Raw genomic sequence first — 17,363 nt, forward strand, 5'->3', positions numbered from 1 at the left:
TAACTATGAAATTGAGTTTACAGAGATAATGTTTCTGAAATGATTGCCATTCCCTTTCATGCCTTGTCCGTCATGAAATGCTCAGTGTTACCTAAAGATTTGTGGAAATCTTTGATGAAGCTTTCATGAACTAAAACTCCACTTAAATTTATTCTGCTACCTTTGAATGTTAAATTCCGTTGTAATTTAATGAGGTTGTAATAGTGTAGACCACAGCAGAAGCTAGCTCTTTTGCCACTATCTTACAAACTGCAAGCTGGGCTCCTACACTTAATTCTTACTGCGAATTTATGTCAATTATTGTGATTTGTTTGTGTACCTTGTCAATCTTTTAACCCTAATGGCAAACCCCTGAGGTGCAGTTTTAATTCTCTTTCTGTGAGGAGGCTGTTTTCTGGGAGGGTAAATTATGTAATACCTTCCTCCTGCCTGAAGTTTTACAGTGAGGAGTGTTCGATTCGTTTGTTTCAAACTTTGTGAGAGTTCTTTACTGCACCATGTTGCTGCTTCTGACCTAGATGACTCTGAAGTAGGATTGTACTGCCGGTGTGAGACCTACAGTCTTATCACCTGGTTTAGTCACAATCAATTGTCTGTGAATTCTGAAGTCAGAGAGAAAGGAGTTGATGGAACCATGTGCTTTATACATACTCTGTCCAAATGTGAGAGGAGCCCCGTGGACCTGTGCTTTAGCACTCAGCGCCTAATCCAAAGGTCGGCAATGTAAACTCACCAGTCTGAAAAGTTCACTGGCGACCCTACAGGTACAGTGAGAGAGACACTCTGCCCTGTAGAATCACTGATTTGGAACCATCTCCTACAGCAGATTTAGTTTGGTATCCAAACGGGAGACATAAGTAGGTGATAAAAGTTAACAAAGAAGATTTGCTTTTTATAATAATTGACTGGTAAACCTTGGTGAGGTTGCTGAAATGTTTCTCACACATTATCCTCAGTGTATAATTTTAGGAGCTAGTAAAAGGAACCATTGTAATTATTGACTTAGACATTAGTGGTTTCTAACCTTTGTACAACTAAGGACCCAATTTATTTGTTCTCTCATTTGAATTTCTTTTTTGAATTTTCTGATTTTTTTCCATTAATTGATTTTTATTAGAGATATATAGTGGAACATTGACTTTTTGATAAACATGAGAATACTTGAATATTGATGTGGTGAGATTCAGATCTAAGTAATGAAAGTTTTTTATTAGGCTATAAAAACTATGGTTATAGGATTGCTTTTAGGCATTTTGGAATATTAAAAATAACTTTCTCATTCTAGCTAAGGGTTCCCTCTCGAGAATTGCTGCTTTAGCTCTGAAGGTAGTCCTATTTGTGTATGTGTGTGTGTGGTGGTGGTGGTGGTGGTCGTGGAACATGGGTAAGGGGTATTGAATTGGAAAAGGAATTGCTGGTTTCTGTATAAGAATTTCCCCCATAGTTCCACAGTCTCATGATTTGAATGCATACTGTATCTCAGAAATACCTGGAAGCCTTTTCCAGTTAGCATCCTTTTCCTAGGACACCGCTGCAGCACAGTGAATTATTTAATCTGGCTCTCAGTAATTATTAGTCTTTGTAACTTCCACCAAAGGGCTAGGCAAATGTGAGGCGCTTGTGGCCTGCAAAGGGGATTGGATCCCTTGGCCCTTATGCTGGGACAGGAGACAGAACTGTGATATTGGAGACCTAGAGACAACAACAAGAAAAAGGGCAGCGGCAGAGGCATAGCAACAGCAGAACTAGGAGACCAATTGGAGACAATGTGTTGGGCTTCCTGACCTGACCCATGATACAAGAAAGCTTTGACCAGGAGGTTTGTCTGTGGAGTGAGGGTCTCCGAACATTTGTCAAGGGAGCAGTGTTAGCTGACCCATCAAGCTCGAGTTGAGCACTTCTGGGCTGAGGCTGACTGGCCGAGTGGGATGCCTTCGGGCACCTATCAGAGCTAAAAGAGCATGTGATACTTGTCAGCAGGCCAGAGACCAGGGTGAGAGGCTGTGGGCTAGAGAGAGGCCTGTTTGTGTGTATGTATGGCTGAGAAGAGGTTGTCTTGATTGAAAACCCACGTGAGCATTCTTGAAACTGAATTGTAACATCACTTCCCTAATTAGCTCCATAACTTGAGTATCCTCTAAGTTCTTTGTGGCTCTTCCAATAAGTTATTGAACCAGTAGAAAAGTACGGAATGCTATGGGAGGGATGTTTGGTGTCAAATTGGTAAAAAAGGTTGAAGGGTAGAGGCATGTTTGAATCTCCCAATCTATTAGGAATCAGCGTTGGGCTGGTAATTTTCTTCCCCCCTTTTGTGAAGTTTGAGGTGATTACATGCAATCCCTGTGTAATTTTACAACACTTGTGGCATCGTGGTTCTGTGCTGATCTGGTAGTGCAGGATCAGCAGTTTGAGCCCATCAGCTCCTCTGTAGAAGAGAAATGAGGCTATTTTTTCTCGTAAAGATTTGTAGTCTCAGAAACCCAAAGGGGGAGTTCTACTCTGTTTTGTAGGGTTTCTATGAGTTGAAATCCATTCAGTGGCAGTGAGTTTTTTTGCAGTGGAAGATAATAAGGGAATATGCCAAGCAGTGGCTATTCGTGCCCTCTTTCTGCATGAACAATTTCTTAGCAGGATCAGGATAAGGCTGGTCCCTCTGAGGTGGTGGTACAGATCTCCCCCAAATAACCAGTTTTTCTAAACCGCTCTACTACATTAACTTTATGAACAACTATTCCTCTCCTGAGTACTCTCTCCCTCCTTCATGTCCCATCATTTACCACAATGTCTCAAAGAACTCATGTTGTAGACGCTGACAAGTGGTCATCCTGTGGGTCAGGTGGTGTTAGTATGGAGAGGTCTCCTCACTCACGTGGTTGTAGGGACTGATGGACCCTCATTGGCAGGTACTATGACAGGTTGCTGACTCCCAATGCTGTGGAAACTGGCCAGTTAAGCTGGATGATACTTGTTCAGATGAAAAAGTTATTGAGATCAGGATTCAATTTTTTTTCAGAATTCAATTTAAAAACAATGTTGGAAGTTCAGATTTATTGATGCGGACATTTGGAAGTAGTTGGTTAATTATTGACTCGAAGTTGAAATGGTAAAAGACATATAAAGAAAGAACCTGATTTGCCTTGTTTTAGGTGAAGGGAGAAGATGAGGAAGAAAACAACCTGGAAGTACGAGAAACCAAAATTAAAGGTAAAAGGTAAGCTTATAAGCATTCAGGATATAATTTCAACTTCCCTCACTTTTGACTGTTTTTGTTATATTACCAGGGGTGGAATATAAAGCTAGGAAAAGTTGTTTAGGAAGTACCAGTTAACCAGTTACCTTCAAGTTGATTTTAACTTAGGGTGACCCCAAACAAGGTAACCTGCAAACGGCTGCACAGCGAGGCTGAAGCGTTCAGTCCATGCAGAGATGCCTTAGAAGAAAGGCCTGACTATCTATTTCCAATTAATAAGACATTTAATATCTTCTGGAATACTATTCCACTCTGACAACCCTTGGTATTGCTGGTTGTCATGAGTTATAGTCAATTAAATGACAACCGGTTTCACTTCTTGTGAAATCTTTTATAAATCTCTGCCCCCCCCCCCCCCCGCCAGCAATATTTCCCAGTGTTTCTTTTGGTCCTCATAATTGTCTTTCCTGTGTTTAATTCTCTTTGAGTTGCTTTTCATGCACAAGAGTGTTGTCTTCGATGGAGCCAAATTTTAATGCATGGCAATTACCATGATTTTTTTAATTGTAGCATCTGAGTACATGAAATAGGTGTGTCACTGCCCCCAACGTTATCAGCTATTAGAGTTAGCTTTAAATAAGTTACTATTAAAATTCCTACCCCTATAAAAATATATCCTACTTTTCCTGTGTTTACTCTTGCTTGATGACCTGCAGCACATCTGGAGAGGCGGGACAGTGTAGTTTTGCAGCTTTTACTGCCTAGGTTCTCATTTCTGCTCCACTATTTACTTTGCAGTAAAATAAGAGTGTGTATATCCTTTGAGCCTGATTAAGACCCACTAAGTTAATACATATAATGTGCACAATGTACTTAGAATAAGACCTGCTACTTGTTAAGTCTTCAGTAAATCTTGAAACAGTTTGTTAGCTAAGGAACATGATCCTTCAGATCAAGGGAGGGAACGTGTAAAGACTTGACAGTTGGACATGTATTTCATGCAGTGTTGGGTCAGGGAGGTGGAATGTGGAAAAGGAGAGTTGAAATCCGTTGGAGAGAGCCTCACGTGCCGTTCTTAGCATTCTTAGGGTAGGCAGTTGATGCTGCAGTCAGTTGATAGCATTTAAGGCCTCCCCTTTGTAAACAGACCATTTTTAGCTCTTAGTACAGATACTATATAAATTTGTATTAAGTAGCAGAGTAGGGAAACTGACCTGTTCTCAAGGATCTGAGGAAATACATAAGTAATTGCTTTAGTTAACCCAACAAAACCAAATTCTTTTAAAAATGGTCTCCCATCAGGGGACAGAAAAAAATATGTCCAGCGAACACAAATTGCACAAGTGGTGTGGGGCATCCTTAGGCCTTCTTGTCCCACGTCAGGGGAGGACAGTGACTGAGCAACATCAGCCCAAGATGCAGCCCTGTGAGAGACCAGGCATGCCTTCCTTCCTGCCCCAACCTTTTTACTGATTCTGACACTGACTGCCCCTCTAACAGCACTCTACTTCTCTCAGGTGTCAAAATCTGTTGCAGTGGCTACACAGAACTCAACAGACCATGTTTACAATATGGGATTTACAAGTTACAATGCAGAATCAGAAATGTTCTTTGGTTAGGACTGCTTTTTGGCCATGCCCACAGGCAAGCCCACTTGCCATCTTCTGCCTGTCCCCTGGTTCTGCTTCAGCTGTTTCTCTGCTGCTGGTACTGCTGTCTTATGCCATTTGTGATGTTACAGCTCTCTGTCACTTAGTTCAGGAGGTTCTCAGTGCAGGGCCCAGGGTACCAAGGATGTGCTTCACTCCTGGATCTTTCTTGATTATAATGTAGTTCCCCCTTACTCCCTCTTCAGGGATTGGTTCTTTTTTTAAGTCTAGTGGGACGACAAATGGGACTTAATTCCCCATGCTTGGGGTCTATACATCTTATTACATGGTAAGGATTCTGTGTACCTTATTTGTATTATTAGTAGGTTCAATCCCCTTGGTGGGGCACAAACATTCATTTAACTTACGTCCACACAATCATGTATGGGAGTCACAAAGACTACGACTAGAAAGGTTCTACCAGTTCACTCCCCTGCAATAGTGTAGTCAATTCTGTGTTATCTATTCTACTGATTGTCAGTTGGAAATCTTCACTAGCTGGCAAGTAAGCATTTCAACAAGAATTGATGGTCATGATAGTCCTGGAGCTCTGAAAAGTTCTGAATTGTTTTCTGAATGTTCAACCAAAAAACCAAACACTGCAATTGAGATGATTCGAACTACCCCTGTGTGCTTCCAAGACTGTAACTCTTTACAGGAGTAGAAAGCTTCTTTCTCCTGGGGAGTAGCTGGTGGTTTTGAACTGCTGACCCTGTGGTTAGCAGCCTTAAGGCTTAATGATCAAGATTTAGTTGTGTTGGGAGCATTTGAAAACTGTAAAGATTAAGGTGGGGATCACACCATAAGGTGTGTAGTTTTAATTGACAGTAGAATGAAGACTGGGCTGGAGGGGGACAGAGATTAGTAGATGAATTAGCAAGAGATGCACTAATCCAGACACACATAATGAAGGAAGGCATGGGTTTGAGAGGTCTTTCTAAGGTAAGAGTGGCCAGATATTAGGGATAGGGAAATTTCTGGATTAAACTGGGTTAGATATTAGTAGGTTAGATGGTAGCAGTATAAACAGAGGTTTGAGATTATGGATGAGCTTCATACTGGATATATTGATTTGCTTGTGAGGTGGTCAATGGAGCTGTCAGGTAGACATTTAAAGATTTGAGTCTTAGAGTTTAGGATAGAGGTTGGGATAAAAAGCAGATTTGGGACCTGCATATGTTCATTTGTATAGTTAAGGTAGTTTGGTGCGTGAAATCTAAGATAGATAAACCCTGCAGAAATAGTAATGGGACTAATGATTTCCTGAGGGTATGGAAAAAGGGGTGTTGGGGGTTTGGGGGAACCGACAGCAATGATGACTGAATAATCTCACTTGAGGGGAATGAATAACAGAGTTGTAGGTTAATGGATAGATGGTATAAGACACGGCCAAATAAAATAATATGTAATATGTTAATAAGGGTTCTTGGAGGGTAGGGTGGAGGAGGGAGGGGATAAAGAATTGATATCAAAGAGTTCAAGAAAAAGAAATGTTTAGAAACTGATGGTGGCAGCAATTGTATAATTATGCTTCATCTAATTGAATTATGGATTGTTATTAATATCTGTAATCTCCCAATAAAATGATTTTTTAAAAGTAAGGGATCTGTATTAGGATGTTAATGTTTTAGGGATTTAGTTTATTTTTAAAGTATTTAAACTATTTTTAAAATTTAAAAACTTTAAAAAAAGAAAGGCAGATTTGGCATTTGAAGCTACAGAAGTAGGTCAGACTGCCCTGGGAGAAGGCATCCTGTTGTTAGATACTTCGAGTCCATGTTGGCTCATTGTGACACTGTGACAATAGCACTGCTCCATTGGTGTTTCTTTATGGGAGCAGATGGCCAGCCTTCTACCCTGGAATTACTGGAAGTATACCTCCACGGCTTCTCAGAAGTCATGGTTTTATTATATTTAGAGTAGTGGACTTTTGAATAGTGCTATGAAGTGTAATGAAGTGAGTGATGAAGTGGTGTCATGCAAGTGCCTTGTGAAACCCTATCAGGACCACGGAATCCTGACCTTAGTGTACCAGTAGTGGTTTCTGGCTCTACCAAAAGTGGTCTCCTAGCTTAGAGAACCCTTGAGTGTGGTACAATTTCTTTGTCACACAAATGGGAAAACCAACTAAAACACCCCCAAACAATAAAATCAGGTTTGCTTTCTAATCTGAGGAATAGCGACTATTTATTGAAATAGTTTTCTTCATATGTAGTTGCCTTTTCATATATGTTAAAATGGAATAAAAATGGAATTGTACTGTGTCGTTTGTATGTGGGTTTCAGTTACTACATGGTCTCCTACATCTTTCTGCGGCACTGTATGTAGATTCAAGCGTCTTCAGTGGCTGCTAGCATTTTATTGTTACTCTAATGCAGTGTTTTAAACTGGCATCTTATTGTTGACATTTAGGTAGTTATACTCTACTAGTACAAACAACCATGAGATGAACCTCTAGACGCTTATCTTAAATGGTGTAATAGATTAAAGTTGATCTCTTAAAGGTAACTGTTTTCATCTTGGTTGCCAAATTTTGCTTTGACTTAACTGATAGCTCTGTTTTTAATTTCCTTAATTTCTCCATTCTCTTGCCCCGTTCTTCTTTCAGTGGGAGATTCTTCGTGGTCAAGCTCCCGTTTGCTCTTGATCCTGGGGCTAAGATTTCAGTTATTGTGGAAACAGTCTACACCCATGTCCTTCAGCCATACCCAACACAGATCACCCAATCAGAGAAGCAGTTTGTAGTATTTGAGGGGAACCATTATTTCTACTCTCCCTATCCTACAAAGACACAAACCATGCGTGTGAAACTTGCCTCCCGAAACGTGGAGAGCTACACTAAACTGGGAAACCCCACACGCTCAGAAGACCTCCTGGATTATGGGCCTTTCAGAGACATCCCTGCCTACAGTCAGGTAGGCTTGTGCATGGTGCATCCATCCCTGTGTGCTTCAAAATATGTCTGGTGATGAGATTATTAGTTGTTAGGCTGGGGCACTGTGGGGTGGTAGAAACTTAAAGTCGTCAAAATCATCCTCAACATTTTTAACGTGGTGTGAAATGACAAAAGGCTTACATTTTCCTGTTGGAAGTGCTGTGAGGGTGACGGGAGGGTTAAAGATGACCTTGGAGAATTTTGAGGCATTTGGGTGGTAGTTGGTAGAAGAGGAAGCAAGGCATTCTGGGAATAAAGTTTTCCTGGTACTTTTATTTTAGATTTCATTTCGTTAGGGTTCTAGGTAGAACCCTTCGACATCTGTAGTTATTTAATGACTAGAAAGATATTTTAATACTAATATCAGTGGTAAAATTGGCAAAGATATTGGAGAATTGCTTAAGGTGTCACTTTTCCTCACTGGAAGGGAGTACTTAGTACATAGAACTTCCACCTAGTAGAATACCTGAAGACCTAGTAATATTGTCACTTAGTAGGTTTATGCTTATGACCTTGAACAAGTTAATGAAAACTGGTGGTTTTGTGTTTTTTTTTTTAAGTGTAAATTGAAAGTAAATAGCACTTCATTTTATTGTTTTGAGGATTAAATGAGATACAATTTCTTAAAAACTCAGAAATTGTACATATAATGTCAAGTCAAAAGTATTGCTAAAAATAGAAACTTTATTAAACAAATTATCAGAACGTGACATATCTTAGATCTAGGTTTTATAGTCTTTGGAAGGCATTGTTTCCATTTCTAACTTTTTCCCAGAGAATTCTTCAGTTTACACCATACCCAGATAGCAAGTTGGGCATCCACCCTGGAGGGACTCACACTGTCCCTTTTAAATATTTTTGTGCTTTGGGAACAAAAATCTGCAGAGGCAAGATCAGGGTGGTAGAGTGGATAGGATAAGGCTTCCTAGTGAAATTCTCACGGAATAGTCTTTGTTACAAAACATGAGGTGTGATGGGAAAATGCCATGTTGCAACTTTCTTGGCTTTTTTCTCATCAATGCAGTTTTCACTTTTCTTAAAACGTTTAATAAGCTCTTGCTATTGCCCTTTGTTCTCTGAGAAGATCTATCAAGATGACCCTTGAAGGGACCCATAAAACAATTGCCGTAACCTTCTGAGCCCTCCTCTCTGCCGGAATTGAACTGCTCCAGCAGATTCTCTCAGAAGCATTGTTATCATTGGACTGTGCTCTCTGGATTGTATTGATTCATTCCATAACATTGTCTTCTTTAGCTTCAATCTTGTTTAGAAACTGATGGAAAGAAAGATGAATTCTTTAGCTAGCTGATCTGGATGGAATGCTTTTGATACCCGTTGAGCCAAAAGCTTGGTGAGACCAAAATGTTTGCTTAAAATTCAAAGTGCCAATCTATGTGAGATCCCAGTAGTTGCTACATCAGTGGCAATTCTGTGGTCTTTGGCCCCCAGTTGCTGGACTTCGGCCACAGTTTTTTTATTCAGTGAGGTTGACTGTCTTCATCTCTTAAGCCATCTTTGAGGTCTTCTTGACTTTCTTACAATCCATCTAAAAACTGTTATTTTATGTTGGGCAGCATTACTATAGACCTGTTGCAGAGCTTTAGGGATTTGAGAAGATGGCCACTTCAGTTTCGTTAAAAAATTGACATTAGCTCTGACCTCAAAATCTTGTTTTCCCCATTGCACAGAAAGAATCATTTTTGTTGTTTTGAAGGCGCCTAGGGAGGTTGCAGACATGAACTGGAGTCTTAGTAGTAATACATTTTGATTTATTCTCAGACATGATGGGGCTTCAAAAAGTTTGTGGAAAATGAGATTAAATGATTATGGAGTGATCTACATATAATTCCCTCCCAGGGGGACAGACAACAGAAAAATGGGTGAAGGGAGACATTGATCAGTGTAAACCATGAATAAACAATAGTAACATAAAATAACCAAGGGTTCATGAGCGAGGAAGGGTGAGGGGGCAGAGGGAAAAAAATGAGCTGATACCAAATGCTCAAGTAGAAAAAAAATGTTTTGAAAATGATGAAGGCAACAAGTGTGCTTGACACAATGTATGTATGGATTGTGATAAGAGCTGTATGAACCCCCAATAAAATGATAAAAATAATGATTATGGAGTTTTTTTAACAAACTTTTTGAAACTCCTTTGTATGTATTAACTTAAAAGCCTCTTAAGTCGCTTTCAGGAAAGAACTGAAGAATGCTACGAATCGCCTTTAGTTTTGAGTTTATTTTTTAACTGCTTGAGTAGAAGTTTTATATTCATTAGATTTTATCTATATCCTTGTCAGTTTTTTCCCCATTTAATTTCCAATTTAAGATTTTATTTTGAAACCGTAACATTTTTTAGAAGGCAAGGGTTTTCATTGTAGAAATTTAGAAAATAAAAGCAGGAAGGAGAAAAACCATCTATAATTCTACTCATTTTCTGTACTAATATTCTCATGGACGTCACCTCAGGCTCGTTTATTTCCCTTCCTTTCCCCTTTCTTTGATAGTGGCTGTAAAATCAGTGAGTATAATTTTCTTTTTTAATAAACGATTTATGTTGGGACATAAGTTTAGAATGATTCATAAATGCTTTTCTAACTAATAATTTGAACATCTCAATGTCATAAGAAATTCATAGTAAATATATGTGATTTTATTTTTTATGTGCTTTATATTCTATATTCTTCTGTAGCTGATCATAGGTTATTTCCTGTTGTTTTAAACTCAAATAATGTTGCCAAAACTTGAAGCTACTTGTTTCCTTCCTTTCCAGGATCCTTTTAAAGTACATTATGAGAACAACAGCCCGTTCCTGACTATCACCAGCATGACTCGCGTCATTGAGGTCTCTCACTGGGGCAACATTGCTGTGGAAGAAAATGTAGACTTGAAGCATACAGGTGCTGTGCTCAAGGGACCTTTTTCACGCTATGATTACCAGAGACAGCCAGATAGTGGGATAGCCTCCATCCGCTCTTTTAAGGTATAGCATGTACACATTTGTCATTGTGAGAGAATATTACTTCTTCATGTTTGTTTTTTGTTTTCCTTTTGAAACTAGGCAAATATAGATGGCTGTTTGGGATTGACTGGTACCTATGTAGTTGAGTGTTAGAAACTAAGAGAAAGCATTTCTATTTACCTATTTTTCAGAAAACATTTTTAAAAGAAAACAAATTCTCATTTATGAATAGACCACTTGTTTTAAAGTAATTTTGAATAATAGGATGAGAGAGGTATTTACACAGTACAATTGCACGAACAATAGTGTATTGCTGGCCTTTTTAGTATATTTCCTTTTATAATTCTTGTCTTTTAAAAACATTAACTGATTGTGTAGTTCGCATCTTTTGTCTTAGAAATGGGATTTCAAAAATTCATTTTATTGAGTAGAAATGGGATTTTATATTTTCCACACAATTACAAAAGGGGTCACTATGAAAATAGTATTACAGCTAGCCCTCCTGTGCCTATTTTCAGAATGTGCTTACAGGTTTAGAAGATAGAATAAGGAATATTAGGTAGAGAAAAGTGCTTCCCATAACATTCATACTAAGTAATTTGTTATAGTTCCTCCCATCTTTAGATTCCCTTTCTTCAAAATAACCTGAGATTTTTTTTAATATTCTTTTTAAGTCTCCAGGATACACAAAAGTATTTGAGATTCTTTATAAGAATTTGGCTACTTGCCAACCTTGTTTGAAAGTAGATGTGATTCATAGGCATTTTGAAGCTTTAGGGGGAGAAAGTTAGACAATTTTAGATTGTTTGTAATTTGGATGCCTTTTAAATGAAATGATGCTATGGTACAGATGAGTGTTTTGGATTATTTCTTGAGACTAGGTTTCTAAACTATTGCGAACGGTCTGTCAACTCTATTGCAGACAATCCTCCCTGCTGCTGCCCAGGATGTTTATTACCGGGACGAGATTGGCAATGTTTCTACCAGCCATCTCCTTATTTTGGATGACTCTGTGGAGATGGAAATCCGTCCTCGATTCCCTCTCTTTGGTGGATGGAAGACCCATTACATCGTTGGCTACAATCTTCCAAGCTATGAATACCTTTATAATTTGGGTCAGTCTTCAGTAGAGTTCTTCTAGGTGGGGAAAGAATGTTCTCTTGTCATTCCTAGGAAGGCTGGGATATCTGGAACAACTTTTCATGAACGGGTACAAATCATTGTTGCAAAAGTAATACTAATGTATATGGTTAGCTTACTCCTTTGTCATCAGAAAGGAGCCCTGGAGGCACAGTGGTTATCAGCTGCTAACTGTCCCCCCCAGGGGAGAGAGGTGGGGCGCTCAATTCCCAGAGTTACAGTCTCAGAAACCTACAGTGACAGTTCTATCCTGCCTTGTAGGGCTGCCGTGAATTAGCATCGACTCAATGACAATGAGGGGTATCAGAAAGAAAAATTTGTTGTCTAATAAGAAACACTTCACATATCACCTAGAACTGACATTTCGGTCTTTCTTGTAAAATATTAAAAAACCAACTATACTGTAAAATAAAATACAGAAAACCAAACAACATTCTCAGTGAGATAATGTAAAGAGAAATTCCTTGTAGCCATTACCCAAGTCAATAGCATTTGCCAGCTACTTAAAAAGCTCTTCATGTACCTCTTCCCTTCTGCCATTAGTCTTCACTTTAAATATTAGTAATAATCTCCTTGAAGTTCTTAACATAGTTTTATTGCCTACATCGATATTTCTCAACACTGTAGTTTTGCTCTTTTCTGATTTTTTTTTGTCCTTAATCTACAGATTCCGCCCTATTTTCCTTGCAGTTTATCTGTTCAAGGACTTGAGCCGCTTGAATTTGGATAGGTGCAATTCAACACAATCCTTTGTCCCCCTCTGTAATTCTTGCAAATTGGCAGTTGTCTGGAGACTTGGTCAGATGCCGTTTTAATCCCTTGGCAAGATTTGAGAGGAGGAATTCTTTCATTCGAAGGCTAGTTCTCCCGCTGGCATTACTTAGTGTGAGTACTTTCCTGGGAACTATGAGTGCTGGTCTTCTAATTCTAGCATTTTTGTTCTTTTATTAAGTAGAATTTTAAGAAAGACGTTCCATCTCATTTGCTGTGTGTTTTTTCAGTGTTGTAGTTCATTTAGAAAAGGCAGGAAAAAAATTTCATTCCATTTTACTTACTAGATGACCAATTATTATTAAAAAACAAAACAGCTTTATACTATGAATTGGGGTAAGGTTTATAGAGCAGACCAATTTCCCATTCAACATTTCATACAGTTTGTTTCATCTCATTGATTGCAGTCCCCACAACATAATGTCACTCATTCCAGTTCTCCCTTCCTAACCCTCATGAACGTTGTTTTTGGGTGAAGGCTGCCCTTTGATCGTAGGTGTTGGATTATTGTAAGGTGTGCTTAACCTCTGCAGGGACAACCAGCATTCTTGCTTCAGGGCCTTTCCTCAGCATTGATGCTGCTTTTTCCTCCAGTATGTGGTTAATCCCCTCTATTCTTGGTCCCTGCTGAATTGCCCTCTTTACAGGAACAGAAAGCCTCATTTTTTTCTCTCTCAAAGTGGATTGTGCGTTTAAACCACCAAACTTGTTAGCAGCCCAATTCATAACCCACGACAGCACCAGGTGCTGGGCCATGTCAAATAGATTCAGGAACTTACTTGTCTAAATGTGGGAAATCTGAGCGCCAATTAGGGCAATGCATGCAAAGCAATGAAATCAATCAGACATTTAAAGTCCTCTGTAGATAATGCATTAAAAAACCCCAAAATCTTAGGTGAGCACTTTAACCACTGTACTAGGGCTCCTTAAAAAACAGATTACTCAAAAAAAAAAATTAGAGCAGACAGGTGTATGCGATTTTACATACTATATATTTTACATAAAATTATCTTAATTTTTACAATGTTCAAACTGAAGAATACTAAGCACTTTTAGATCAAAAGACTAAGTGAACCATTCAGTATGTGGAGGGTTTGAATTTGGTCAAAAAGAGAGCCCTTGTGGCTAAATATCTGCCGATACTTTTGCATAAAAGGGTGAAATCTATGCTTTTGAGCGCAGTAGCCCCCTAACATCCGGCCAGTCTGCTTGCCTTTGGAAAAGTTCATCTGCACGCAAGCTGGCAAGAGGTTGGCTCCCAGACACAGGAGGGAGCAAAGCCTGTCATTGTGATCGCTTTCACTCTTTCCGCAAATTTATGCTGAGCACTTCCCATGGCCAGGTGTTGAGCTGAGGACTAAGACGAGTAAAACTACAGTTGTGAGTAAACCATCAAGCTCCCTGCTTTCATTCCAGTTTGGGATGGAGGAAAGATAGGAAAAACAAATGAGAAGAATGTCTACTAACACGAGATGCTAAGGGGAAAGTAGGCAGGGAATAAAGGGCTTAACCAGGGAAGACCTCACTACTATGAGGGCAAATTCTAACCGAACTGTGTTCTTTTTTTTTTTATTTCAACAATTTATTGGGGCTCATACAATTCTTTTCACAGTTCATGCATATACATACATCAATTGTATAAAGCACATCTGTACAGTCTTTGCCCTAATCATTTTTTCTCTTTTCTTCTTTTACATTTTATTAGGGACTCATACAACTCTTACCACAATCCATACATATACATACATCAATTGTATAAAGCACATCCATACATTCCCTGCCCCAATCATTCTCAAGGCATTTGCTCTCCACTTAAGCCCCTTGCATCAGGTCCTCTTTTTTTTTCCCCCCTCCCTCCCCATTCCCCCCTCCCTCATATGCCCTTGGTAATTTATACATCGTTATTTTGTCATATCTTGCCCTATCCGGAGTCTCCCTTCCCCCCTTCTCTGCTGTCCCTCTCCCAGGGAAGAGGTCACATGTGGATCCTTGTAATCAGTTCCCCCTTTCCAACCCACTCACCCTCCACTCTCCCAGCATCGTCCCTCACACCCTTGGTCCTGAAGGTATCATCCACCCTGGATTCCCTGTACCTCCAACCCTCATATGCACCAGTGTACAGCCTCTGTCCTATCCAGCCCTGCAAGGTAGAATTCAGATCATGGTAGTTGGGGGGAGGAAGCATCCAAGATCTGGGGGAAAGCTGTGTTCTTCATCGATACTACTTCACACCCTAATTAACCCATCTCCTCTCCTAAACCCCTCTATGAGGGGATCTCCATTGGTCGACACTTGGGCCTTGGGTCTCCACTCTGCACTTCCCCCTTCATTTAATATGATATATATATACATATATATACATACATATATACAGATACACATATATATACATACATACACACACATATCTTTTTTTTTTTGCATGATGCCTTATACCTGGTCCCTTGGGCACCTCGTGATCGCACTGGCCGGTATGCTTCTTCCATGTGGGCTTATTTGCTTCTGAGCTAGATGGCCGCTTGTTCACCTTCAAGCCTTTAAGACCCCAGACACTATCTCTTTTGATAGCTGGGCACCATCAGCTTTCCCGAACTGTGTTCTTTTTAGTCTGTTTTACAATGCATTCTGGGTGACGGCAAGGCGTTTTCCATATCCCCATCCTTGGTCAGTGTTCTGAGGGAATTCAGCGGAGGATTCATCTGTGTGGAGACTCTGCAAATGGATTTGGGCTTTCACGGTCATTGTTAGGTGTAGTCGAGTCGGTTCCACGTCATAGTGACCTTATGTTCCGGCAACCCTGTGTACAATGGAGTGAAACACTACTCGTTCTTGTACCAGCTTCACTATTCCGGCTCAAGGTTGCAGTCCCTGTGTCATTGCATCTTTGTCGAAGATCTGCCTCTTTTCCGCTAACCCTCTACTTACCAAGCATGACGTCCTTTTCCAGGGACCTGTCTCTTCTGATAACATCTGGAAAACAGGAGATGAATAAACTCTCACCGTTCTTGCTTCTAAGGTGCTGCTGTACTTCTTCCAAGACAGGTTTTTTGGTTTGTTTGGTCTTTTCAGTGTGCTTCGCCAGCACCATCGTTCACATGCATTAATTCTTCGTTACTCTTACTCAGCACCCAACTTTCTCATGCTTATGAAACTATTGAAAATACCATGGCTTGGGTCATGTACTCCTTAATTCTCAGAGTAACATCCTTTCTTTTCAACACTTTAAAGAGATCTTATGCAGTAGACTTACCCAATATAGTATATCATTTAATCTGACTGCTGCCTCATGAGCGTTGACTGGATTCATGGAAAACAAAATCCTCAACACTTCAGCCCTTTCTCTGTTCATGATTTTACCTATTCCAACGGAGAGGATTTGGGGGATGTTAGAGTAAGTTGGTCAAAACCACCAGCGGCACCACTGGAGAAAGAAACCCACAAGGAAAGTTGTACTTGGACCTATATAGTCACGGAGTTGGCATCCACTTAGTGACAGTGACACTCAGGTTCATTTTGTTTTGGAGTTACATTAAGTTGTAATCCATACTGAAGTCTGCAGTCCTTGATCTTCATTAGCACTTGCTTCAAGTATTCCTCATTTTAAGCAAGCAAGGTTGTGTCATCTGCATAGTGTAGGACATTAGTAAGCCTTCCTCCATTCATGATAGTGCAGTCTTTATGTGGTCCAGCCTCATTATTCGCTCAGCATACAGATTGAATCAGTCTGAGGCTACAACTCTGATGCACACCTTTCCTGATTTTTAATCACGCGATATTCCCTGTTCCGTTCTCACAGCTGCCTCTTGATCCTATGTACAGGTTTCACATTAGCATAGTTAAGTGTTCTGGAATTCCCATTCTTCTCAGGGCTGTCCATAGTGTGTTGTGGTCACAGTCTAATGCCTTTGCACAGTCAGTGAAAGCAAGTGAACATCTTGCTGATGTTCTCTACTTTCAGCCAAGATTCATCAAACAACGATATCTCTTGTTCCATGTCGTCTTCTTAATCAGACCAGAACCTCTTGTGGCTAGCTCCCTGTCAGTGTTATTACTGCAACTATTGTTGATGAGCTTAGCAAACTTTTACTTGCACTTGAAATTAATTTACTTGCACTTGAAATTAATGCTAATGTTCTAATTTGTGCATTCTGTTGTATCACCTTTCTTTGGAATGGGCACAACCAAATGGCTCTCTTGCAGTCAGTTGGCCGGTTAGCTGTCTCCCAAATTTCTTGGCATAGAGAAGTGAGTGCTTCAGCTTGTTGAAACTTTTTAATTGGTGTTTCATCAATTTCTGGAGCCTTGTTTTGGGCTAATGCTTTCTGTGCATCTTGAACTTCTTCCTTCAGTACCATTGGTTCTTGATGATATGGTGTCTCTTGAAGTGGGTGAATGTGGACCGGGTCTTTTGGTGTACTGACACCGGGTGTTCATCTTCCTTTGACGCTCCCTGCACTGTTCAATATTTTGCCCATAGAAATTTTCAGTATTACACTTTGATGTTTGAATTTTTTTTCTTTAGTTCTTTCAGTTGAACATTATACTGAGGGTGTTTTTCCATTTTGGCTTTTGCACATTTAATTATCATATTTTACTTTGTTTTCTCTAGCTGCCCGCTCACATTTTCTGTTCAGCTCTTTCACTTCATCATTCTATTTTCCTTAGCTATTCTATGATTAAGATCAAGTTTCAGAGTCTCTTCTGGGATACATTTTG

General features: G+C 39.7%; 1 protein-coding gene across 1 annotated transcript in view; it reads left to right on the forward strand.

The window, feature by feature from the left end:
* The window catches only part of RPN1 (ribophorin I), a 32,211-nt gene that overhangs the window by 1,100 nt on the left and 13,748 nt on the right, over positions 1–17,363 (forward strand). The window contains exons 2-5 of the mRNA XM_075550118.1: positions 3,147–3,211; positions 7,448–7,754; positions 10,548–10,757; positions 11,659–11,851. Of these exons, the coding sequence (XP_075406233.1) occupies positions 3,147–3,211; positions 7,448–7,754; positions 10,548–10,757; positions 11,659–11,851 (775 nt within the window). The remainder of the gene's footprint in view (positions 1–3,146; positions 3,212–7,447; positions 7,755–10,547; positions 10,758–11,658; positions 11,852–17,363) is intronic.

Source organism: Tenrec ecaudatus, chromosome 5 (genome assembly GCF_050624435.1).
Source record: "Tenrec ecaudatus isolate mTenEca1 chromosome 5, mTenEca1.hap1, whole genome shotgun sequence".
Classification (NCBI taxonomy): Eukaryota; Metazoa; Chordata; class Mammalia; order Afrosoricida; family Tenrecidae; genus Tenrec; species Tenrec ecaudatus.